The following is a 27,424-nucleotide window of genomic DNA, read 5'->3' as shown; positions in this document are numbered from 1 at the left end:
ATCTTGGTGCTGACTAACCAATATTTCAATGGTGAACCTGGCACGAACACCTCTCGCTTAAAGGCCTCATAATTATTGTTCATAATGTTTGTCATATTAGTGCTGTAATTAGAACTTAGTCAGGTAACGTGTCTGCAGATCATTCCTTTACCCCTGCACTCATTACGACATACTATTGGTCTCAATAGCCCTAGATTAATGCAACAGAACTGATGAAGCCCCCCAACATGTTTTGCTAAACAAACAGTGTCTTCAGGCGGACATCAGTATATCAAACCTCCCGAAAAAAAATAAAAATAAATAAATAAATAATAAGGTTCATATTCCACCACCCCCATAAAAAGATTCACATACGTTGCCACACAAACTGACTGCATGGCGGTACCCCTTTACCCTTTTCTTGGTGGCAAAAGGTACCTCAAATGTGAAATAGGTTGCTATTATCGGCTATCATGGTATAGATATTTGTATTCATCTTCAGAAATAAGACCTTTCCTTTTAGCTTCCATTAGTGTTGGTCACTGAAAAGTTTCATTACTATTGCTACATATTCTTGTTACCCCAAAATGAGGATGTTACCACCTTTATCAGATTGTTTTATAGTGACATTGTCATTTTGTAGTTCTTTCTAAAGCTATTGTTTCTTCTTTTGTAAAGTTGGAAGCTATGTGAGATGTATGCAATTCAAGTGCCAAAATATATTGAATTGCATACATTGTATGCATTTTAAACCAGAGAGCATTAAAGGAAATTGAACATCAAAATCAAGCATGATAAACCACTGAGTAAGTGTCCCGGGTTTATCACACTTGATTTTGTTGCTAGATTTCCTTTAATATCCTCTCTGCATAGTCTAGTCAATTATGAGCCCATGTTATAATGGACTAGAACCATCCTAAATATAGACAACAGTATCAATGTTCTATTTCTAATGTGGCTTCATGGCAGGGATTTACAAACCATGGCCACATTAAGAAACATACAATAAACAATATCTAGTAAAGAAAATCCTGTAAACCTTGTAAGTGAAAGAGAACATGCATTTAGTGTGTATCCATGCCATAGTACTCTTAGCATTAAGCAATAAAATGTAATTTACAGAAATCCTTCAATTTGCGACACTGCACACAAGAAAAAAAAAAAAAGACAACAGCATCCAATGTGGTGAAGAAGGAGAAACCTTTATTCACGCAAGCACGAATAAACAGGAACAATTCCATTCGCCATGAATTTTTGTTAAGGGCTTGACAAAGATTCATGGGGAATCAAAACGCTTTTGTTTGAATCTCGGAGCCTTCACACCAGGATCTTAGGCTGCGTGCACCACCTAATCCAGTATTTGGAAACTACCGAGGTTGCTGTCTTTTCTCTTTTTTAACTGCACACAAGTAGGCACATGATGGAGATTTTAATACTGCCATCCAATGCACTGTTCACGGTGTTAAAAATGATGGCTTCAAAACACCTTCACACACCTTTCTCTCCATTCAACTCAATGTCACTTAAGGAGAAAGCAGAGCTCAGTACTCCCAATAATTCCATCAGTGCCATTGACAATAAATACTCTTAGGGTACACTAGTAGTTGGATAGGGGAAATCTTGCAGTGTTTAAGCACTGTTCTCAAAGAAGTTGAGGAAAAACTGGCTCGGGATTCAGAAGGTTGTGTGGACGGGGAAACAAACTGCTAACATGCCTAATGTGGCTCATTATGTTACACGGTATAGAAGACCATCTTTTTTTGAGGTCTCTACATCAGGGACACTGGTTTCTTTGGAGTCAGTACATATCTTTACATTTTTTTGGTTGGATATCCTAAAGGAAGCCACTTGACGGATATTAGAACCCATCTGATTAAGGCTTGTTTGTCAATATTTTTTTACTAGATGAATCTTAAGGGATCTATACAGTATATTATCTTGATGGTCTATCCTTGGGTTTAATTAATTAACGTTTGATTGGGCGGGGGAGGGGCAAAACCAGGTCTAAGCACAAATCAACTGTTTGGGGATCAATTCAGCTGTGTATAGGGACAGAGAGCCATAACTACAACCTCAGTTCCAATTTTCTTCAATGGAAACCAAGCCTACAGAATAAATCATCAATATGAAATCCTAGAGAACTTACTAGAGAACTTACATGGGCTGATAGGGTTAATGACATTTCTTTTTAGATGCTAATGCCCAATAATTGCCCCAAATTAAAGGGTTTATCCAGAATACTGAGGGCCAGGCTCGGGTGGGCTAGTTAAACATAATAAACATGTACTTACCTCCTCCGGCGGCAATGTCCCGTGCAATGGTCCCTTTGATCCATGCCCCTGTTTGTTTACGCACAGGGAACTTCCGGTCCGTGCTGTGGCTGGCTCCTCCCATCCGTCCCTATCTCTCAGCGTTGTAAGTGCTTGGAGATGGTGTCGGATGGGAGCTTCCGCCCAGCCGGAAGCTGCCAGTGCGCCCCTGTATACAAACCGGCGCACAGAGGAGACTGACCGCGGCGCGGGACATCGGCAGCGCCGGACGAGGTAAGTATATGTTTAACTAGCCCACCCAACACCTCGGTATTTTTTAACATCCGGATAACCCCTTTAATAATGTTGTGATTAGTCAACTAAGGAGATTAGTAAGCAGATTGTTTACAGAACAAAAATGACTGTAGCCAGTAACACTTCAAAACCTAAATACAGATATGATAATAATATGTAAACTTGATGGGGAACAAATAACCGCTCATCCCTGTACAGTTTGTAGTGTAAAGCCCTTTAAATGACCAATGATTGACTTGAAGAACTACAGATGTTAAACCAGAATGAAGTTTCTATATCAAAATATACAGTAAACATAGTGAGACACATACCTTGCCCATAGCTCCCCTGGAGGGAAAAGATTTTGAATGAATGAAGACTGATAACCATACAGACAGATCACATGACCTCCGGCAAAAAAACCGACCATGACGCTGAGCGTGTTTAAGCCCATGTGACTTATTGGGAAGTGACATGCCCACCATGTGCATAGGCCAACGAAGGCTAGGTAATAGACAGCCGAAAAACCTGAAGGCACAGTGATGCCTGTGAAAAAAAAGACAAGATATGGAGACAACGAATCCATAATGTATTAGCTACATATTAACATATATTGCTAATCATAATCAACTGTAAAAGGAAAAGCCTTCCCATAGGGAGATATTAAATAAAAATCTACTAGAAAGTTATATTATGCCCCAATTGTTTTTCCCAGCAACTTACCCAATGCAGTATTCCAAGTACAAGGCTTCCTCCATACTGTATGTAGATACAATACCCTTCATGCTACACACATGTATCTCTTGCCAGATGAAAACAAGTACTGCTATAATGTGCTTAGTGTGACAGGCAGGATAGCTTCATTACCTGCTAATGCTAGCAACAAGAGAGCCAGGGATTTTTCCACAGCTTCCAGTAGTTTGTGGGCAGCCTCCCTAATCCGGGAGGCCAGCACCCCATCCTGTGGAGACATCAGAATGTCCTCATTCTCTTCTTCCTCCTCAGTGTCTTCATCTTCAGTCCCTTCTGTCTTGTGTTCCTCTTCAACCTAGTAAAAGAGTGAATATATATATATTTTTTTTTTTAAATCAAACCTTTTTCAATAATTAACAAAATTTTTACAAAAGCACTTATGCCCTTCCAACCCTCCCCATCCCCCCATTTACCAGAGACAAACTCCCCCCTCCTCCAGTAACAATCCAGACAAAAGGCATATTACAATATCCACATGGGTGTGCAGCTCAGTCATGTTTACAGATATCAACAAAGAGTAAGGTTTTAACAACCAAAGGCAGTTACATAAAGGCTGAGAAGGGATTGCATCGCAAATGTACTAATGGAAGTCCAAGAGAGTCCAGCCAGGGACCCCACATTCATTATATTCATTGAGATAAAGAGTGGACTTCACACAAGGACATTGAGAGAACTAAGATAAAGCTTCATTCCGTAAGGGCCCACTTAGCACATGCAGTCAGACGGTATTTCTCATGTTGGGAGTCTAGGAGCATACTATAGACCAGCAATGGCAAACCTTTTAGACGCTGAGCGCCCAAACTACAACCAAAACCCACGTATTTTTCGCAAAGTGCCGATGCGACAATTTAAGCAGTAACTTATTACTCCCTGCTCTGTCGCATGTTTAAATTGTGTAAACACCTGAGGACCCCAATACAGTACAATGAAGGAGAAGAAGTTTCTGGTTATCATTGTAGCTTCCTTCTAGGGTTCTGGGCTGCCTGGAATTGCAAGAGGCCTTTAGTCCTGTCTGACGAACTCTGATCTGGGATGATGGCGCAGGAGCCCATATAGAGGGCTCTGAGTGCCACCTCTGGCACCCGTGCCTTAGGTTCGCATCCACTGCTATAGACTATACATATGTATCCCTTCGTAACGTCAGCACCTATGAGGTCATCTATCAACTCAGGGGTAACAAAAGTCAAGGCCTCAGCACTATTCTGGACCTCCAGGACATGTCCTAAATGTAAATATTGATAGAAGCATGAATGTGAAAGCAAAAATAGATGTGTGAGATGGAACTCTTCTCTAAGTTGCTCAAAGTTTTTTAAGGGTTCCTACCTCGTACAACTGTTGTATGCCTCCTCACCTCTGAAAGCCCTGCAGGTGAATTATTTCACTTAGCGCAGGGTTGCACCATATGGGCATAAACTGTGGAACCTTCCATCTTTAACATGGTTTTAATTTTTTTGCCATAAATTGCGCTGTAGGGTAATCATAGGAATACAATCAGGTGATCTACCTTGTGCTCCTATCTCTAATAGATACAGTGGAGGTTTGCCCCCACCATGAAACTTCAGCAATTGTTCAAAAACAGATCAGTGACCAGATTGGCCCCAGGCCTTCAGGTGTTGGATTTGAGAGGTCAGAAAGTATAACTCTGGGTTCGGCGATGCCTTTGCCCTCCGAAAAATGTCTAGTCTAAGTCTGGAGGACTTTAACCCCATATAAGAGCTCTCGATAGCTTTTGTATTTTATTAAAAGTCCCTGTTGGGAGGGAATTGTGGAGGACATATAAAAATGGGGTCATGAGCACCATCTTAGGCTACATTCACACGATGTATGCCCGCCATACCGTAGCACAACGGGCATACATCGGCGCCGGGGAGAGGTGCAGGTTATGAGCGCCGCTCACCCCCCCTCTCCATAGAAATACACAGTGCATGGTGCCGTATAGCCTAGAACAGTGGTGGCAACCAATGGCACTGGTGCCAGAGGTGGCACTCAGAGCCCTTTCTCTGGGCACTCAGGCCATTGACCCTAAGACAGAGCTCACCAAACAGGACCAAATTCACGAAATCCTCCTGCCGACCCAGGCAATTTAAGAGATGCTGCAATCATTGCCATTTTAAAACGACACTTCATTGGCTGTTTGGAACTAGGGGAAAAGTGAGAAGGTGTTGATAGAACTGCATTATCTTTGTAGGTCATCCTACTGGACCCTACATTTTTACTGTACAGAGAGATCCTGGTGAGAAGCTATAATGATAGTCTGAATGTGCCCTCCTGCTTTCAACTGTATTAGTGGCCTCAAGGGGCCGATACGATTGATATATGTTGAAGAGCAGGTAGCAATAACTTACTGCTTAAAATGCAATGTTGGCACTTTGCGGTAAACAAGTGGGTTTTGGTAATAGTTTGGGCACTCGGTCTCTAAAAGGTTCGCCATCACTGCCCTAGAAAGATAGGACATGTTATATCTTTCTACGGGCTATGGAACAGTATGGTGCCGCACGTGTGAATGTAGCCTTAATATGATTATTCTTAAAATGTTTTTGTTTTTACTAAATAGGGCCAATGTCACTTCGTTCCCTGCTGAAAGGATCTACAAAAATCCACTATAAACTTTGAAGAGACTAAAAGAAAAATCTACATTACCTTTGCAGAGCTCCCAGAAGGGACTATAAAATATCTAAGGAGTGGGTGTAATACGCAAGGGGCAGATAGAGCACCATTATAGATGCTTTTTGAAACCACTCAATCTAAACAGTTGAGGGTCCCGAGCTTGAAACTCCCCTCTTAGAATAATTTAGAATATCCTTAGATACTGACAGATTAGCAAATTTTCATTTAGAGAATGCACTTAAATGGTGTTTCCCCACGAAGAAAATTAAGCACTATCCAAGGGCACCTCAGTGGCGGTGATCTGCGGTGGTCTCAGCACTGAGAGCCCCACTGATCAGCAAGTTAGGCCCTATCTAGAGATAGGGCCTAATGTTCCTTCGTGGGAAACCCCCTTTAAGGAGCTATTCAGAAAACTCAAAGCTTAAAAAAAAAAATAAAAAATCAATTCCACAACATGTACATACAGATTTCTACTAACCACACTATGCCAACATTAATAAATTCTCTGATGCTCTCTTAATCTAACAGTAAAGAATTATGATAAAATTTCAACCATTGCATAACTGTTGAAGGGTTATTAATCTGCACAGACCTTGGCTTTTTCTGGAACTAAGTGAATTTCCAGCACCCTTTAGTCACACAATACACATCTGCTGGTCACGGGTCTAATTCCACTCTGGCGTCTCTTCAGAACTCCAAGTCCTGAGCCAGCGTGAAATAAGACAAATCACCATTACCATCATACCCTAGAGAAGCTCATATTTAAAGGGCACATAAATAGAAGTATACACAATGTATATATTTATTGGATCGGATAGTGTTAAAATATCCAAACATCTGCAGGAACATCCATGGAGAAGGTTTACTGACTACGAGGGAGGTCACATAGTTGGTCGTGCCAGCCGTGTGCTGCCAGCATCAATGTAAACACACAGATTTGGCAAAGAAAAAAAAAAAAACAAGACGGGGAGTTCTGCCGGACATCTGAGCACATGCACAGAGGGTGGGGGCTGTGGAAAATACAGGGGAAAGGAAACAGAAGGGGGAGGGTTGATAGGAGAAAAGAGCAGCCGAAAATGTGACATGACATGAAAATAAATATAACAGTAAGGGACAACTAAAGTAACTAAAGTAAACTGTTCTGTTACACAGTGCCTGCTGCATGATCCCACATATAGCCCAATCCCAGGGAAGACAAGATGTAACTGCAGAAAGCAGAGGATGGTTAATAAATCAGGACATGGGGGTGTAGAAAATTATATGGTATGGAAAAGTTGGTATAAAAACCCCTGGAGAAGTGAGGTTAGAGGAAGTGTGCGGGCGTATGAGACACACAGCAACAAGACAACTCTGCCAATGCTCTAACTCCAATTCTGTCCAGTCACACAGATCCCACCTGCTCTATGAGTTCTGTCGACCGGCTTAGCCTCTCACATGGTGCTGCGGGGTTCTTCTGCCGTAGCAAACGGTTGCATAACCCAAGGCATATAGCTGACACCAGGAACATGCCAAAATCTGGAGACACCATCCGCACTGTATTGGGGATGTCATAGATATCCAATCTAGGGTAGAGCAAGAAATACTGTTAAGACGTAAAACATGGAGTTTTTAAATGCTATATTTGATTAGATCAGGCTGTATTATTGATCTGAGGATCAACCTTATGTCTACAGAGTAGTTTCATGGTTGTAAGAGGTATCCAGGCTAAAAAGAATTTTGGCATTTTTCTATATATAATATTGGGTTTTTGAGTTAGCATTTTCTGGTTTAATAATCCAGCCAAGGTAGAAAGCAAACTGCTCTATTCTGACATGGCTTGCAGATGCAGGATTACATCAGAGAGAAAGCACAGGAATAATTAGGAATAAACACTTTGCAGAATCAGTTTGGATTTTAGAGGCGGATTTTGGTGTGGAAAATCTGTAGCATAATACAATTTACATGTGAAAAGTAATGTAGACTACGCATTTTTATTTTGTTGCTCAGTGTGTAAAATCAGAAAATGATCAAGATGCTTTACTTGTGTGTACTCATGGATTTTTACATATTGTTTTTTGCATTCGAGCAGACAGAGGGAGGGGGAAGCGCTGAGGAAGGGTAAGAGTATAAAAGCCTGTGAAGTTGCAGCACGTTGGGGCTGTGATAACACCCCACCAGAGCCCTTCTGGATCATTAGCAGAATTTTAAGAGACGTTTTTAGAAGAAGGCCATGGATAACAAATATAAGAAGATTACCACAGTCTCAGTGCCTGGATGTATGAGTAAGTGCCCCTGGTTTATTGTGCTCGATTCTCATGTTTAGCGGAAGGCCTTGTAATTCTGAGAGATATGAGAGATTTTAGGTTTTTTTTTTGTTTGATTCATTTTGGCAGCTAGACCATATTTTATGCTTTTCTTTATTATTTTGAATAAACAGAAGGATTCCCATAGTGCCATCTCTGCTCTTTGCATCAATGTGTGTGGGCTGACATGATCTGCTGGAAGAAGACTAGCAGAAGTGCTGGATACCAGTAATGGAAGATTTACATTCTTATTGCACAGAGGTAGTAAACAATACTGCAGGGCAGAGGTAATCAGACAGAATCTGTCTAGTTACAATCACCACTGAACTGTCATAAAGTTGCAGAGAAAATTAAAAACAAGCCTTGCACACGTACCTGGTGACACCAACATGGCGAGCAAGAATTTCCCAGTCACTACCTGAAAAATGAATAATCGATATAAGGTTTGATTTGCAGACAGACCTATCACTATCCTGCTACTTATTACAACCAAGCTTAGAACATATAATATTACAAAGCTTAGGTAAATCTGAGGATATAAGTTCTCCCTCATCGAGAGTCCCTGAAATACGTACAGTTATGTCCCAGTAGGTCATCCAGTCCTGGGACTGTATGGAGGCAAAGCAGGAATATAAAGTGCGAACAGAGGAAGATGATGCTGATGGCGAGAAGAGATTTCAGAAGACGACCCGTATGACCTGGAGGTGAAAGACAAGAGATCATAATGAATAGAGGCAGCTACTGCACATAACAGATTAGTATAAAATGGAATAAACTAGTTTAGTAGTCTACAATAGTGCCACACTCTCTCTCTAGGCTGCATTTAAAGAACAATTCAGGAAAAAAAATTCTATGACAAGTCAAAAAAATAAATTAATATAGGGAACAGTCTCCCCGGATGGTAGAAGTACTGTATGCATTACAACAAAACACATCTAATCCAAGAATATAAATATATTGCTCTGGTTTATTGACCAGGAACTGAAACCTTTTCTGTATTGTTTTTTTAGGTTTTATGAGCTCGCCAAAAGAATAAATACACTCAGTATTCAAGACTTGTGTTCCTCCCCAGCTTTAGGATTGATCTTTGTGTATGAACTAAAAACCTCAGGTACCAGTGGTCAAATCTACATAGTCAATAGAGGAATGAATGTTGTCACAACGCTTGGTCAGTTTCTACCCGACTCCTTTAGTAAAGCCAACAACAGCCAGTATGGCTGATTTTCCACAATAGATTGTGACTACCAGATAAACTGTCCCTAAATATTGGGCAGATGTGGCAAGTTATGAAGCAATATGGAAACATATTTACCACTGAAAATTCTAAGATAGCCAGGAAAAACTCTGGGTGCCAGCTGTACTGAATGAAACCAAATGAACTTGATGAACAAATGAACTGAGTGAAACTCACATTTACTATCTATATGTGGATGTGGAAGTACAATTTATACATAGACAGTGTATCAGATGTAGCATATCCCCTCCAGCAACAGAGCAAAAAGTAACAGTTGAGCTACAGAACTAGTTCTATCTCTGTGTACAGTGTGGCTACCCTGCCCAGCAATGAAGTGAATCTCATCAAATACCATTCCTGCTAAATTAAAGAGAATAATATTATCTCACTATGAAAATGAAGCATGGCAAACCAGGGGTACTTACTCAAAGATCTAGGCCCCGTGTCTGTGGTAATCTTCTTATATTTGTTGTCCATGGCCTCCTTCCTTACAAAATCAACTGTTTAAATTATGCTAATGAGGGCTTTACTAGATCCCATCAGTGCTCCAGCTTCACAGGCTGTTAGACTGTATCCCCCTCCCCAACTGCTCCCTCAGCACTCCCCCCTCCTTCAGGCTGATGTAATCTCATTCAGCAGAGTAAGTTTCAGCACACAGTGGAGGGGGTTAAGTGCTCCTGCACAGTAACCACCTGAGAAACTATAGAATAGAGGGGATCTGGTAACACCGCTGGAACCCTTCTGGCTCTTTAAAAGTTGATTTTAGAAAGAAGGTGGTGAATAATAAATATAAAGAAGATTATCACTGTCACTTGTCTGGATCTATGATTACATCTGCCTGGTTTGTCAAGCTTAATTTTGATTTCCTTTATTTCTAAATGACGTAGACCATTATATGAGACAGAACTGTCAGTGGGGTCAATGTTCGCAGACATGAGTCCTGCGAAGGGCAATCACTTCATTCTATGGTGTCCATATGCCCTAAACCACCACGGATAGAGCAAAGTCTTGAGAAGACAACTGCAATTGTGATTACCCCCAGACAAATTTCCTTTTTTGTGATGTCCAATAATAGATTCTCTTAAACAGTGGAAAGCAATGAATATCTAATATTGGCGTAAAGTATCAATTTTGTGACTGCAGGCAGTAAAGTTGGTTTCCAGTAAATGTTTTGAAGTCTTGTTGTATTACAAATTAAAAATAAAATTGTGTGAATAATCGCTCAACAAGCATGAAGAATCGCTCAACACTAATGTTGTATTTTTTGTTCAGTCACTTGACTATTAGTCTGTATTGGTTAGTAAACAATACACTTCCTCCAAGATTCTTACAAAAAAAAAAAAAATCATGACCTCATGGTTGACTCATGACACTCATGAAATAAACCCTAATAAAAAATAGTGATAAAACTGAAAATAAAACAAGAAAATAGCAGTGAAAACAGAAGAACTTGTGAGTGGATCATGTCAGCATAGTAAATGGTTACCATATTTATTGCACAGTAAAAAAATTAGTCCCTAATGCAAAAACAAGAAAACATTTCAAAGAAAGCAAAACTGACAACACAATATGTGCAAAATTGCTTCCTGTGGTTATATCCCAAGTGTCATGTGCAACATATATGATGCAGAGACACTCTGTCTCCTTGGGATTTGTACCAGTCTCCAAAGTCTACTAATGTAGTTTAGGCAAATATTGTCACAATTACATTATGTCAGGTGAATTAGGAAAGGCTGAAAAAGTAAAGGCTTATATATGAAAATTTACTTTATATATTTTACAACCAGAAGTGCTTATGGACAAAAAACTTGGATTTCTTTCCAATAAAACTATGGGAATTTTTTTTCTTATAAACTTGAAGTTTCAACTCCTGGTTAGTCTCCAGACCCTACCTACTGTCAGCAAATGAAAACACTCCAAACACCACACCGATACATTGCAGCATCTGTTAGGGAATTTTGTTTTTACTCTGTGTGTATTTTAGATTGTGTAGCATGGATATTTTAACATTCAGTTCTAAGCCTCGATAAATAAGAGGTGTTGTAATCTATTCAGATTTTCACCCTCTGAATCCAAGCAAGAATGATCACGACCTACAAATAGGGATTCAAATGCTGGGCAGTAGGCTGTTCACTTTAAGGAAAATCGATCATAAACCTGCATCACCTGGTTTTACATCTGATCACCGAGATTCTGTTCTCTTCTTTATATAGCAATTTGATTCCCACTACCACTCAAAAAAGACATAAAAATAATATGTAAATGAGGCTGAAGTGCTTCGGGGACAATCACCAGAGCCCCATACACGCCCAAGACCCCCCCCCCTTGCGTAATGAGAACATGACTGCGTATGCATGGGATTTGGAGAAAGGCAGATGTGAACATGGTCCACTTTTTGCGGCCTCATATACAGATTTTTTGAGCAATAGAGAACTGCATAAAGAAAAGGCCAGAATCTCAGCCCCCAGATGTAAGAAGGAAGTAGCTGATGCTGGTTTATCATGTTTAATTCTTATGATTTCCTTTAAAGTGAAAAAAATAGAGATCCTGATTATTCTGACTGATAAGAATTATATTAGATTTAAAATATATAGTGGTAGTAAATGCTCAATTTTACCAGCAGAGTTCTGGCTGCAGACTGAACATGAACAGGATAGGTTTTAAAATAGTAAAAAGATTGTATTCTAATATCACCTTATATTATGTGACAGTAATGCACACCTCATAACTGTAAAAACAGACATGTAACCAGTGCATTTTATAGCTTGATCCTCTGCGTTGCTCTTCCTTGCGTATTTATAGGAGGCCAGAGGTGTCCTCTGGAATTCAGAGCAGAGTTTCTGTGCCACATAAAGCTATATTTTAAGTAAAGTAGAAAACCCCAGTCAGTACTTTGGGTTAAGTCAGTGAAGGGAACCTGCTGGTGATGACAACTGGATGATGCCACTGTAAATATGTGTGCAGAAAGTTATTTACCATCTCAGAGTAACAGCAAGTCTCACAGCTTGTTAAAAGGAGTGAGAATTTACATAGGCGTCAGCTACAAATGCAGGATCATAGTGTTTCAGTACTGAATTTAAATTCCAAGAACATATTAAGATAGAGGACATCTATGGATGTCACCCATTACATACTCTTGTCACAAGTATTTGCAATATAACCTGTATATCTAGTGTAAAGGAAATCTACCAGCAAGTTTTACATAAAACAAACAACATATACTCAATTAAAGGGAACCTGTCACCAGGGACCTTATTTTCACTAAACAGGTTGCAGAAGCCCATTGCAGCTGCATTGCAAATCTGCCTCTCTGCCTTTTCTAAGCATTTTCATTACAATATAATTGTGTGTTATAACTTACCTTGCTCCCTGACAAAATCCTGGGGTAGTCACAGGGGCTGGACTTTGGTTTGGATGCATTTCAAAAAACAAAATGTGACATGTCTGTGTTACTCACTCCTCAGATCTTAGCCCCCACCTTTGTGCTCCTGTACAGCTTCTCCCTCCCGCACTGATGTCAGCTCACCAGGCTGTTACCTCTGAAGGAGCAGGAGGGAGGAGCTGTACAGGAGCACAAAAGGTGTGGGAGTTGATGCCACAAACAACATGGGAAAGTGATGCAAAACATAAAAATAATGTACACATTTATAGTACGATACATTTATGAAGTTGTCGGCGGCTTCAAAAAGATAGCGGTGAATGGGCGCTGCAATCTTGCCAAGGATCGTCGCTCCCTGTAACGCCATTGGGGAGCAGCGATCCGTCGACATGACAGCCTTGGGTCTACCGAAGACCCAAGGCTGTCTCGTTTTAACCCCTTCGTTACGATGTGCCATCAGCACATTGTAATGTATGAGTAGGGAAATCCCCATATACTGCCATACTGTAGTATTATAAGATGGCAAAATCCAAACATTTTTTTTGTACAGGAGATTCTAATTTTTGTAAATGTATGAAAACATAAAAACCTATACAAATTTGGTATCCCCGTAATCGTACAGACCCAAAGAATAAAGTAGACATGTCATTTGTGGCGCACAGTGAAATCCGTAAAATCCAAGCCCATTCCGCATTTGGAATTTTTTCTCCCCCGCTTCCCAGTACACGGCATGGAATATTGAATACCACCATTTTGAAGTGTCATGTGTTACGCAGAAAATAAGCCATAACACAGCTCTGTACATGGAAAAATAAAAAAGTTATAGATTTTTGAAGGTGGGGAGTGAAAGATGAAAACGCAAAAACTAAAAAGGGCCGCGGTGGTAAGGGGTTAAAAATGCAACAATGAATAATTAGAGGTAAGTGTTCAACCCCCAGGGCCAAAACTAGCTGTGCCCTTAACAGAAATGTTAGTACTTTCAGTTCCTAATGTCTACATTGTGTCCAGGTGAGTCAGAAAGGGGAACTGTATTTTTTTATGTTGACTTTAAATTTGGGCCTTTATAACGGATTAGTAGGAGGATTGTGTTGAATATAAAGTTTTGTTTACACAAAGTTGTTAATATAGTGGGAATATGCTATTAAATAAAGTCAGTGTTGGGTTACCAATGGCCTACAAATCCTTTCAGCTTCACATAGGGAGGCGAGAAGTATTAGAGAGAAACCCAGAACTAGTGCCCACGTCACCCATTTTATGACACACTGAATGGTGCATGCAGCCTACAAATGAGATATGAGGCTTCACCTTTAGGGTCTCCACAATAAGCAAAGTTTGATTGGGGAAAAGGAATTCCTTCTATTGAGGTAGAATGCCAGCAATTTCTATGTTCTCAAACAAATCTGTATTTAAATCGCAGACCAACGCAACCAACTATTTTTATTAGTGTCTTTATCTGATGACAGCCAAAATGTAATGCCAGCCATACTCCTCTGCTGGAACAGTGATTGTGATACAATTCATTTCTAAAAGATTAGTAGGTATTTTTACGGATACTTTAAAAAAAAAAACACACACACAACAGAAATATATTATTAGAGGATTAGCATGAGAAGTAGCAAGTTTCTACTTCAAAGTTACAGCTCCACATAGTTATTAAAGGTCACATCATATCATTATTTATCTTTGCAAACCCTCATAATGTAATTGACAGATGTCAATTACGGTGTCCGAGTAGACATACTTTTCCATCTCAGATTTCATGAGCACCATATAGAGATGTGATCATTTTCAAGTGTTGGAAGGTACTTCGGGGTCATTGACTGGCTGATGAAGATGGTTACTGTCATGACACACAGATTCTCTTATTTTAGTGGCTGTAGAGAGGGGTATTGACTCAAAGCCCCTAGAGATGTGATCCAACTGCTCATCGAGTTACACATGACTCCCTTGACTGCAGCCAAGATCCCAGTAGGGAGGGAGTGAATGTCATATCTGACAGCCGCGTAGCAGGAGGCAGCACGTGTATGTCCACTAGCTGCTCCGTCCTATTTGTAAGGAGTTTATGGATAGATTCTTCACTCTGTAGCAAGACTGGGCTTCCAGCGGTAATACTACTGCTTGGATCTACTATTACTCCTATCACATAGCTATCTAAGATAGAATAAGTGGTGTTTAACATTCTCTTCCAAATGTCACACCTCTTAGGCATGTAGCATTTAAAGTGGTTTCCCTACCAAAATGAACAGGTTTGTACTTTAGATAAGTATCTGTTAGTTATTATTAGTTCTAAGTTTCAGCAATCTAAAAAAATATTAAAGCAGATGTCGAACAAGTATACAACATGTGTTCGTATATATAATTGTATTGGACCAGCTGCTATACCATAACTTTAACCCCTTAAGGACCAGGCCCTTTTTCGTTTTTGCGTTTTTATTTTTCACTCCCCACCTTCAAAAATCTATAACTTTTTTATTTTTCCGTGTACAGAGCTCTGTGATGGCTTATTTTCTGCGTAACAAATTGCACTTCGTAGTGATGGTATTAAATATTCCATGCCGTGTACTGGGAAGCGGGAAAAAAATTCTAAATGCAGTGAAAATGATGAAAAAACACATTTGCGCCATTTCTTGTGGGCTTTGTTTTTACAACTTACACTGTGCGCCCCAAATGACAGGTCTATTTCATTCATTAGGTCAATACGATCACGGGGATACCAAATTTGTATAGGTTTTATAATGTTTTCATACATTTACAAAAATTAAAACCTCCTGTACAGAAAAAAAATTCTTCATTTTGCCGTGTTCTTGCGCTAATAACTTTTTCATACTTCGGTGTATGGAGCTGTGAGTGGTGTCATTTTTTGCGACTTCTGATGACGTTTTCAATGCTTCTATTTTTAGGACTGTGCGACCTTTTGATCACTTTTTATAGAATTTTTTCTATTTTTCAAAATGGCAAAAAAATGCCATTTGCGACTTCGGGCGCTATTTTCCGCTACGGGGTTAAACGCAGTGAAAAACGGTTATTATATTTTGATAGATCGGGCATTTTCGGACGCGGCGATACCTAATGTGTTTATGATTTTTACGGTTTATTTATATTTATATCAGTTCTAGGGAAAGGGGGGTGATTTGAATTTTTATGTTTTTTTAATATAATTTTTTTTTTTTTACTTTTTTTTATTTATTTTTTTCACTATTTTTCAGACTCCCTAGGGTACTTTAACCCTAGGTTGTCTGATTGATCCTACCATATACTGCCATACTACAGTATGGCAGTATATGGGGATTTTGCATACCATCTATTACAATGTGCAGATCGCACATTGTAATAGATGGCCTAAAACATGATAGCCTCGGATCATTGTGTGATCCGAGGCTGTCATAGCAACGGATCGCCGCTCCCCGGTGACGTCACGGGGAGTGACGATCGGAGCCAAGATGGCGGCGCCCACGCGCCGCCGGCTCTTTAATGCCGCCGGCAGCTTTGCCGGCGGCGATCAAAGGGTTAACACCCGCGATCGGTGCAAGCACCGATCGCGGGTGTTAGCGACGGGCATTTGCTTCATTATGAAGCAAATGCCCGGTGAGTATGAAGAGGGCTCAGCCCGTGAGCCCTCTTCATACTCCCCCATGCGCAGTAAGACGTAAGGGTACGTCTTATTGCGCTATGGGGTTAACACAAAATGAAGCCTGCATTAAAGCCAGCATAGGGTATCGCTTCTAAACCCATTACTGTGTATACAGACCTCAGTTCAAAAGAAGCCAGGCAATGTTAAAATCAGTAGGGTATAACCAAAAAGTAATTACAACAACCGGTTCCTATAGTTATTGAAAGTAAAGCGGGAAAGATTAACCCAAGCCGGTCATAACTCAATAGGTACAGAATAAAACTTCCGGTGCTTTAAACTAGAAGGAATGCAAATAGATAAAACTTTACATATGCTAAGAACTGCTACAATAGGAACAAAACAACAAAAGCTGATTTATTTCTATTGTCATACACAGCAATAAAAGGTGTTGTAGAATAAAGAGGGCTACAAAGACATCCAAGTACACTACAAATTTTAAAGAGAGGTAGAGTACCAGGGTCTAATTGGTTAACTTGGATTAGAGATGAGCGGACATGAACTTAAAATTTTGGTACGTCACGGACAAATTGTCAGATTGGTGGCCGTACAGCCAATACACCCCTACTCACTAGCCATGGCTTTGATTGGCCAGGGGGGACACCCCTGGCCAATCACAGCCATAAGTAGTATTTAGGGTCGTCAATTTGTTAGATTGGCTGAAAAGTTGCCATTATTTCCAGGACACTAGGGATTCACCCAGACCCAAACTTAAAAAGGAACAGTGTTCATCTCTACTTAGGATTACACATTTATAGGGGTACTGTATTATAGGTTACATCGAAATAAAATCTTATTATTCTTTATCTCAGTGTGTAATTTGTATTGCTCTTAGGTCTTGTTTGTAAATAACGTGTACTTGTGGTAAAATATTTGATTCCGTATCACTATGCACTCAATACAACAGTCCGCTTGTATAAGACCTGTCTTGCATACTGGGTCTTGAGTAAGCATCAGTGCCTGTTAGTTTGTGAATGTGCATGTTAAATAAAAGTCTTATTGATCCTTAAAATATTTGATTTCTACCAGTATTTTTAATCTATTGGACACTCCTATTTCTGTGCAGTGTTATATACTTTATTATATTTGTCAGCCCAGTTTATCCTACAATGTCAACCAGTTGGAAAGAACAAACAATTCTAAAATAAACATGAATTAGTTTAAAAGAAAAGAGTCACGGTCACACGGTCTAACATAATTCCACTCCATCCAAAAACTTATAAAGCCAATATAAAATGGAAGAACAATGTGTGCCATATAAACTGCCAAGTGTCAGGAAGTGTAATGTTACTCTATTACAAGATGTGCAAACAGCGGGTTGATATATAATTAGTTCCCACTCACCATTTCCTCAAGAGTTTGTATAAGAAAATAAGTATTAGATGGGATTATGATTTTCTTTTTTTACAATTCGGCCCCCGAAGCTCACTGAGGCTACTACACACCCCCAGTAGCCACTGAAATTAATTAGCATAATCTTCAATTAAAGTTTATTTCTGCAGCAGCAGCATCCCAGAATTAGGAAAACTAGTATAACTGATGTACCTTTTTTTGCTTTAAAAAAAAAAAAAAAAAAACCTGGAAAAAGTTATTCACTCGAGGATAAGCCTAGGGTAAAAAACATGCAGCAACTACTCTGTAATAAAATGTCCAGTAGCAGCCTCCCCTCATCAATAAAATGTCCAGCAGAGATCCACTTTACAAAAAAAAATGTCCAGCAGTAAACCCAATTTTAAAAAAGCACTGTCCCTGATAAATAAAGACTTAGCACCTCTGGTGTCCTCTTCTCTCCTGGCTCGTCTTCTTCACGGCAGTGCAGGTAGAGGCACGTCAACGCTCTCTGCCCGCAAGCACACAGTATAACGCAGCGCGTCACCGGCTGATGACGTCACGCCGAGTGTGCATGCGAGCAGAGACTGCCCACACTGCTTGGAAGTTGGAAGATGCGGGGAGAAGACGAGACGGAAAAGAATAGAAAGCCCTGGGTGAGCGTTGGGGGAAAGTACTTGTTTGGTTTTTTTACCCCACTCGGCTTATACTCCAGTGTATACGGTACTTCAGAGAGTATTTTTCCGGTGGTAGATTTCCCTTCACTTTCAAACACGCTATTGAATCCATCTAGTGCAATCCAAATATCCCTTTTTATCTTCAAAACTGGTCTATTCTTTACTAACCCAAGTTCTCTCTGCCAACGCCCTCCTTGATGCCCAACAATCCACTATGCAATCCACTAAAACTGTTCTAAAGTTTCCAATGATCTCACTGCCAAATCCAAAGGTGACTTTTCTATCCTCATACTTCTGGATCCTTCTGCAGCATTGGCTTCTGTGGACCAGCAGTTTCCCTCAGGATGCTTCACTCCATTGGCCTGAAGTACCCTCTGCTCTTTTGGTTTTGTTCCCATCTCTGATCACACTTTCCGTGTTTTCCTGGATCTTTCTCCTCCCCACTTTCTATTAATGTTGAGGCTCCTCTGTGTTCAGTCCTAGGTCCTCTTTCTGTCCCCTACTGTGTGCTTCAACTCCCTGCTTCTGAGAGATTAATGCAGGTGAGGGAGCATCACTGTCACAGTGCCTGGATCTATGAGTGACTATAGTTTATCATGCTTAATTTGATTGACAGATTTCCGTTAAGGCAGATTTGTACAGCTCCACATGGGAAGTATAAAAGACACTGGAAAACACTACGGTTCTAAATTCAAGCATGCTATAATGAAATAACACCTTTAAATCAGAGGTGTAACTATTAGCAGCAAGGCCCCATAGCCGACTTCTGGATGGGGCCCTCGTTCACCCCAAAATTGTTCAGGTTTTTTTTTGGTTAGAACAAGTCTTCAGAATATTATATGCAAAGAAAACAAGAAACTATTTTTGTACAATGTTTTAACTTCTCTGTAACAGTGCACTATGACCATGATGTATCCAAATTATTTTACCATGTAAATAAATTAAAAATTGGCAGGGTCCATGGCAAGAATTAAAGATGTCCAACTTTTATTGCCAGGGATACAATAATTTCACAAGCAGGACCAAAACTCTGAATCAGCAAACTGTCTATACAGATTACATACTGTAGCTCTATAGAGTAAAGAACTTTTTGTCAACTAAGCTTTCCACATACTAATCCAATCTAAGCATCTGCACAGCGAGATATAATAAAGCTGATAAATAGCTGCGGATTCCTCCCATAATGAAGCATATCTCTGAAGCCGTAAATGCAAAGAAATGAAGAGTGAACAAGTGACAATGACTACAAAGATTGGCCTAAAATCAAACATGAAAGGGTAAAAATGACTTTTCTATTTCACATCATTGGAAAGGGGTCTAAATGTGGAAATCTGGGAAATATACATTAGTTTACCAACTGTGGTTAACAATAGAGTCACAGGAGACGTGTTCAGAATTAAGAGATGAATGTATGAAAACATGTCATGGTCTAATATTTGAGGTTACTACTGGTTAGTAAATAACAATGTGATATACAGGCGGTCCCCTACTTAAGGACACCCGACTTACAGACAACCCATAGTTACAGACGGACCCCTCTGCCCACTGTGACCTCTGGTGAAGCTCTCTGGATGCTATTACTATAGTCCCAGACTGCACTGATCAGCTGTAAGGCGTCTGTAATGAAGCTTTATTGATAATTCTTGGTCCAATTACAGCAAAAATTTTGAAACTCCAATTGTCACTGGGGCAAAAGAAAAAAATTTGTCTAGAACTTCAATTATAAAATATACAGTTTCGACTTACATACAAATTCAACTTAAGAACAAACCTCCAGACCCTATCTTGTATGTAACCCGGGGACTGCCTGTATTGTTACATGGCACTAGCTGACACTTCCAAAACTAGCACTTATTCACTGCATAATTAAGGCGATAATTATGCATCTTTTTAGGTTTCCTTTGTGATGGACAAAATGTACACCATAGTTGTCCAGCCACTATCCCTCCTCAGACTCTAGTTCTCCCCTGTCCGCGTAGGCTACATGCACATAAACAAGACGATTATTGACCATGAAAAACGGATGCCACTTTGCATGGAGAGAATCAGCTTTCTTGTATGTATCTAGTCTTATCAGTCCCAACATAAAATTTCTGAAGTGAACAAACAGATTGGTAAACTGCCTAAGTCCCAGTTAATCTTGCATTTGGATGAACTTTAGTTTAACCAGCTTTTACTCCATAATTTAGACTGAGGACCAGTAAGGAGAGGGGCAATATTAGGGCAAGGCTGGGGCATGTGAAAAGTTTTTTCAGTTTATTGTCCCCTTTGACCATCTGAGACGTTTGTTAGGTATGGAACCATGTGAAACAAATTACATCATGAGAACAGGACATAAGGCATATGCAACATCCCCCACCGGGGCCTAGCCCTTTGAGGTGAGGCCTGGTGACAGCCGGGGCCCGCGGTACCGGAGTGGCTGGCGGTTGCGGCCTAAGCACGCTATTGTCACGGTGCTTGGTACGGGGGAACCGGAGGGCTGTCCTACAGCCTGGCAGGTCTCCAGCAGGGTGGTGTTGGCAAGAAATGATGAGGGAGAGGCTGCTATAGCGGATCTCCCTGGGGCAACCCCTTAATGTCCCGAGTGTGAGTCTCTGGGTGATGGACAGGGTGCCGGTGATGAAGGCAGCCGTATTAGCAGGGACCAGACGGAGACAGAAGTTGAAGAAAACAACTTACAGTTCTTTATTTGAACTGGCAGGAACCGCAGCAACGTGCCTTTAACAGGTAGATGGAGTGCTGAGATGTGAGTTGGAGGGAGCCTCAGGAGATAGTTCACCAGCCTGGATGTAGAGGGCAGGCTGGGAGGCAGCTGTGTCCTGGTAGGACTTCAGCTTGTTCCTGGATCTCTTCAGGTATCACCTTTAAAGGTAAGATGATACCCCTTTTCCTCACTACACTAACTCTAGTCTGATGCTCCACTCTTCAGAGGCAGGGGCTAGGCTCTTCCTGCTCTGGTATGGGCTAGACAGAGATTGCTCACTCACCCACTGATCTCTAGGATTCTCCTACACTGGAATCTCTCTGAAAGAAGATCTCCAATTCCTCTAGAACATTCCTGGCCAGGGGGTTTTATTACCTTCCTTTGGTCAGGTGGTGGCTGCTCCTCCAATCACATCTCAGCTTACAAAGCACAGGATGTAACACATATCATTGGACAATAGCATCTTGCATCATACAAAATACTTAACCTCTGCCTTGCCAGGCAGGATTCACCACTGCAATACCCCGATGTCCTATCAGGACCATGTAGTGTAAGGTGATTACATGCAGGTGGGACGTATTCGCAAACACTACCTCGCCATTGCATCGGCGAGGGTGTTGCACATAGTTAAAAGCAAAGTTGGGAATGCAAGCTGCAGATAAAAGATCCAATGCCCACTAATATCTTTGATGAACCAGAAGAGCCTGATGCGATTTAGAACAACAGATTCTTATCTTTAATGGGTTAAAAGCATGCTTCTAAGTGTTATAGAGCCCAGGATGGTGGCATCCGAATTGATGCCCTCTCCAGTCTTTGAAAGTGATTCTTTTCAGCTCGTTGGTATAGGATTTTGGAGGAGATTTCTTTTCACTGGTAAAAAGGCAAGTTTTCACAAAAAGGGGAACTGTAGGTTTTACACTTCTGTTTCTTATCCATTCCTAGATACAAAATATAACACTGCATGAAAAAACACAAAGAAGGCAACATGTGAAGGAGAAGAAAGCTGCTTTAATAAAATGCCTTCCAATGCAGCACATGAGGCCAGATGCAAGTCACTGCTGGGGTCAAAACCTCACTAAGTAACCTCAGTTATCATGAGCCCTAGTAGTGGACCAGGTCAACCCCGAGCTCAATGATTGGCAGTTACAAGGAGACGTAAACCTTATAGGGTTAAGCACTGTTGCAGCCAAAACGGGATATTCAGAAGCTAGCAACTGGCCAGCAATGCCAGAACAGAAAGGTGAGGAACGTTTATTTTTACAGCCATTTCTTCAGATTGTACAAATGCATATGTTTGTCACAGGGAAAGAGGCATAAAGCCACTGCAAGACAGTTTTGGCAGTGGATGATCTCCCTTAAAAACAAAATTAATACAATCTAGAACCCCTATATACAAAGCATTTGTTTTATTTTTATTTACCAAAGTAAAAGAAAAGTAATTCAAAATGATGCATAAATATTACTCATGTTAAAAGGTTTCTGGATTTTATTGAATAGATCTATAACAAGTGAACATTTAAAGGAACACTCTAGTCAAAGCTGATTTAGGCCTGAAGGGGTCTTTGTAGGAATACAATGAAAATGAGTCAATGCTCCTCCCTTCAGGCCCTAAATATGTGTAGAAATTCATCACTGTACAGGAGATTAATCTGTACAACATTATCCTTCATCTGATCTTGTGAAATCTCTGGGGTAAAGCAGAAGGCCAAGTGCAAGTCTACAGCCAAGCTGAGAACGTCTCCCAGAAGCAGGCGGGATCATGCAGGGTTATATCTTGATAGAGGGGAAAAAACTATTTACCCAAGATAAACTGTAAAAGCTGCTCAACAGGGAAGAGGAAAACTGAAAAAGTTTCAAACAAGGAAAGGTTTATATGAAGAAGCAGCTTGGCAGACAGGACTGAAGAGGAGGAGTGTGAGAGAAGGAGAGACAGGCGGGAGGCAGTGTGACAGCAGAGAGGAAGAATATCCAAAGAATGTTTGATAAAACCAGAAAGACTAAAAACATCAGATAGAAGATGGAAGCAAAACAAACGCTGAAGCAGAATACACAAATATACAGAGTGGAAACACAGAAAAAAAAGAAGAGGCAGAGAAAGACAGGAGAGAAAGAAAGATATAAGAAGAGGGAAAGTACAGGAAAAGAGAAAACCCATGAGAACGAGAAAAAACAACAGTAGATCTCACAAACAAGCGGGGTGACATACTACAAGGAAAAAGACAACAAAGTATATAGAAGAAATAAAAATGACTCGACAGAAGGTAGAAGATTAAAGCTGGTGAGAAGTTCTCTTTCACACTGATGACAGACTCTAATCTACTCCTTCCCCACTGAATGGGGGATCTGCATGTGACCTCAGATGACTTATGGACAACTTGCCAAGTCCTTCATATAAGGAACATACCAAAATAGTTTAAGGCAAGGATGCCCAATGGTCAAAGTGGTTTAAAAGGGTAATGAAAATGACTGTGGTGTCTCTTTACTTCTCCATTGAGCATCTAAATATATTACATTTTTTTCCCCATTTTCTTGGCTTTCTTGCAGTAGGGTAGCACTGTGAACCATAGGAAGAACCACTGCCCTCTGACATCTGTGGGGGCTCTTTCCCCGACGATCGCTAATACCCCCCACCGTGCCATCTTCAGGGGGGGTGACGATAACTGCTACGGCAGACCTGTGGTCCGATGGGGCAGTGCCATTAAGATGGCGTCTATGACGTCATCTTATGGGCACAGTGCAAGCCTATGCTTGTACATAGGCTGACACTGCTAATACCTTGCAATACATCAGTGTTCAAAAGTTATAACCTTATAAAGCGACGCATGTCAGAATACAAAAAAATGGGGCTGAGCCTTAAGCTACAAAATGATTGTGTCCTTAAGGGGTCAAAGAATGAGGGTCCCCTGACCCCTTTGTGGTATAAGAGGCCACATAATACCAGAGATTGGATACTTTATATGGTTATAACGAGATTTTTTTTCCCCCCCACATGTTGTACTTCATTTTAGTGGTAAATATTGGCTGATTTTGCGTTTATTTACAAAAAAAAAAAAAAAAAAAGACAAAATGATGAATTTTTTTAAAAATTAGCTAGTTTTGAAATTCTAAATCATTGGGGGTCATTTACTAAGGGCCCGATTCGTGTTTTCCCGACGTGTTACCCGAATATTTCCGATTTGCGCCGATTGTACCTGAATTGCCCCGGGTTTTTGGCGCACGCGATCGGAATTTGGCGCATCGGCGCTGGCATGCACGCGACGGAAATCGGGGGGCGTGGCCGAACGAAAACCCGACGTATTCGGAAAAACCGCCGCATTTAAAAAAAAAATTGTGTCGCGAAAATTTCACTCACCTTCATCCTGGATAGTCCGGTGTATTTCGAGGCATTCCAGCGGACATCAGCGCAGCAGCGCCACCTGGTGGACGTCGGAGGAACTGCTTTGATGAATCCCGGCCGGACCCGAATCCAGTGCAGAGAACGCGCCGCTGGATCGCGAACGGACCGGGTAAGTAAATCTGCCCCATTGTGTTTTTAGGCAGATAGATTTACCACCTAAATAAGTTGCTGAATAACATTTCCCATATGTCTACTTTACGTTTTGATCATTTTTTAAATGTCTGGATAATTTATTTTGATGTCACGCGGCTTACAAATCGAATAGCGATTTTCCGGATTTTCAGAATTGACTATTTTGGGGAAAGATACAGTTTTGAATGAAATTTTCTATATTTAGCATTAAAACCCCCCCTATATAAATCAACCCATTTTCAAATCTGCACCCCTCAAGCTATCAGAAACAGTTTTTAGGAAGATTGTTAACCCCTTGAGATCTTCATAGTAATTGAATCAAAATGGAGGTGAAATTTAGGTCAAATTGACCTCAAAATGGAGGTCAAATTGTGCCGGTTAAACGTTCATTTAGCCCTAAAATTTACACATTTCCAAAAGATAAAAAAAGAGAAAACCCAGTCCAAAAAAAAATACAATTTGTTCTACAATTTCTCCCGAGTACAGAGACCCCCCACACGTGGCCGTTACTTGTTTTATGGGCGCACAGCGAGGCGCAGAGGGGAAGGAGCGCCCTGCAGTTGCCAGGATTTTAGTTTCCTCATTGGCCCCTTTTGTAGGCTATAAAATTTTCGCTTTTTCGTTATTGGGGCCATGTGATGGTATTTTTTTTGCGGGATGAGATGCTTTTTCCAGTGTTACCATTTTGGGGTTGATATCCCCTATTGTTGAAAATTTAGGAACTCGTTTTTGAGGGCAGGAGTAGTAAAGCATCAATTCTGTACTGGATTTTTGACTTTTTTTACTTCATGTTCACCGTTTAGCCTAATAATCGTGTTATCTTTATTGTATGGGTCGCTACGATTATGGGGATACCAGACTTGAATATATTTTCTTACGTTTTACTAAATGTGTCAAATAAAACCGGAATGTATTGCCTTCTTCCAAGTGGCATAACATTTTTACTTTTTTGGCTACGGAGCTGGTTAATGGCTTATTTTTTGCGAGACATGTTGTACTTTGCACCAATATGTTTTTTTGATCACTTTTTATTGCATTTTTTGTGGGATGGAATAGGTAAAAATCTTAATTTTTGGAGGGTTTATAACTTTTTTTTTACGGCGTTCATCGTACGGGTTCAATAATGATTAACTTTTATTCTACGGGTTGTTACGGACGCAGTCATACTATATATGTGGGGTTTGTGTTATGATTTAGACTTTTTTAGTTATATGTTTCTTTATATGTTTTGGGGCTTTTGGGCATATTTATTGATTTATTACTTTATTTTTACTTTTTCACTTTGCTTGTTCATGTCCCATGCTGGATAGTCATCTGATTGCTTGTTCATGATAATACTCTGCAATACTCATGTATTGCAGGGTATTATCAGTGTCAGACGCCATCACGTGACATCACAGATGCCATCTTACCGGCAGTTCTTGCAGGCAACACTAAGGTCCAGATCGGACCCTAGTGATGCCATAGCAACGATCGGCGCCCCCCGAAAACGGATCGAAGTGGGTGTTACACTGGGGTGCCGGTTTGGCTCAGATCTTGAGCTGAACCGGCATCGGCGTTAACAGGTTAAGTTTGCTAAAATGGAGAAAGGCAATGCACAGCCACTTTAAATGTAGGCTGCAGAGTGGGTTTGGTCCTCCCCACCACTTGGCAGGGATGATGCCTTTCTACAGTTTTTCGCTGCATGGCCCCGTCAAGGATCATTTGAAGCCCAGAGGCAGGGCTGCCATCATGGGGGATCTCGCGGGACTGAGTTCAAGGGCCCCACTGTTTTCCTACTTGTTCCACCATCAGTCTGAAAAAAAAAAAATCTGGGCACATCGCTATGACATCACTATACACTATGACGTCACGCAGCTGTGACACGGCAGCATTATGGTGTATGATGCCGGTGGGGGGCACAAAAATCTTCCAGTCAGGGGCACCAAAATTCCTAATGGCAGCTCTGCCCTGAGGTGTCCAACTCTAATAATATGATGTCACTTTATGAGAAGCCTGATAAGGATTCCTTGTTTGGCAGTCTTTTTGAGACAGATGGAATTAATTCAGACTGTTTAGTGTTAGCAATGGATATCTGGAAGAGTTTTGCTACTGTTCAAACAGGAAACAGTTAAAAAAAATCAAAGAATTGATTACAACATTTTCCTCCAAGCAAATAACAAAAATCCTGATGAATGGCAGCAAGTAGAGATTTTAAAGGGAACCCGTCACCACTTTTTTCTCAAATACAGCCAGTGGTAGCTTCCCATAGAGCCCTTTTAATTATCTGACACCCTGCTGCTGCATGCGTAGGAAGCATGGGGAGGAGCTGCTGGATTCAACGCCCACCTCCACTCGTTCTACATATCCCTCTATACCAGGTAAAATGATAAAGATGAATATATGGGTATCTGAAGGAAACACTAACTAAAAGAATGGTGTCAGTTACTAGGTCTCATTGGGAACCTGCCACTAGCTGCATTTGTGAAAAATGTGGTGACAAGTTCCCACTAAAAATCCTGACTAATATACAGAAAGTGTATCACTGAAAAAATAACATTTGTTTTATAGACCATTAATCTAGGCTTTTTATCAGTGCACAAATAATTTCCTTACCTCTCATGCTTTGTGTAGATGGACTGGAGAACCATGGTAATAGTAGCAGGAACAGCAGGTAGATCAAGGACAATAAGTTATAACGAAATAGACAGGCTGCAAAAGAAAGGATAAAGACCATCAATATCAATAGATAATAGGCTTCCAAAGTTAAAAAGCAAACCTGCTCTAAGCCTTATTTACAT

The 27,424-nt window shown here is 40.6% G+C and overlaps 1 protein-coding gene across 2 annotated transcripts in view; it reads right to left on the bottom strand.

Moving 5' to 3' along the window:
* PIEZO1 (piezo type mechanosensitive ion channel component 1 (Er blood group)) overlaps window positions 1-27,424 on the bottom strand; it is a 135,608-nt gene that overhangs the window by 63,757 nt on the left and 44,427 nt on the right. For both annotated transcript variants that reach the window (XM_072117469.1, XM_072117470.1), the window contains exons 2-7: window positions 27,240-27,335; window positions 8,740-8,862; window positions 8,540-8,582; window positions 7,279-7,444; window positions 3,390-3,570; window positions 2,855-3,068 (exon numbers count right to left, since the gene is read on the bottom strand). In XM_072117469.1, coding sequence (XP_071973570.1) covers window positions 2,855-3,068; window positions 3,390-3,570; window positions 7,279-7,444; window positions 8,540-8,582; window positions 8,740-8,862; window positions 27,240-27,335 — 823 coding nt within the window. The remainder of the gene's footprint in view (window positions 1-2,854; window positions 3,069-3,389; window positions 3,571-7,278; window positions 7,445-8,539; window positions 8,583-8,739; window positions 8,863-27,239; window positions 27,336-27,424) is intronic.

The sequence above is a fragment of the Engystomops pustulosus genome, chromosome 7 (assembly GCF_040894005.1).
Source record: "Engystomops pustulosus chromosome 7, aEngPut4.maternal, whole genome shotgun sequence".
Taxonomy (NCBI): domain Eukaryota; kingdom Metazoa; phylum Chordata; class Amphibia; order Anura; family Leptodactylidae; genus Engystomops; species Engystomops pustulosus.
This window is presented reverse-complemented; position numbering and strand designations above follow the sequence as displayed.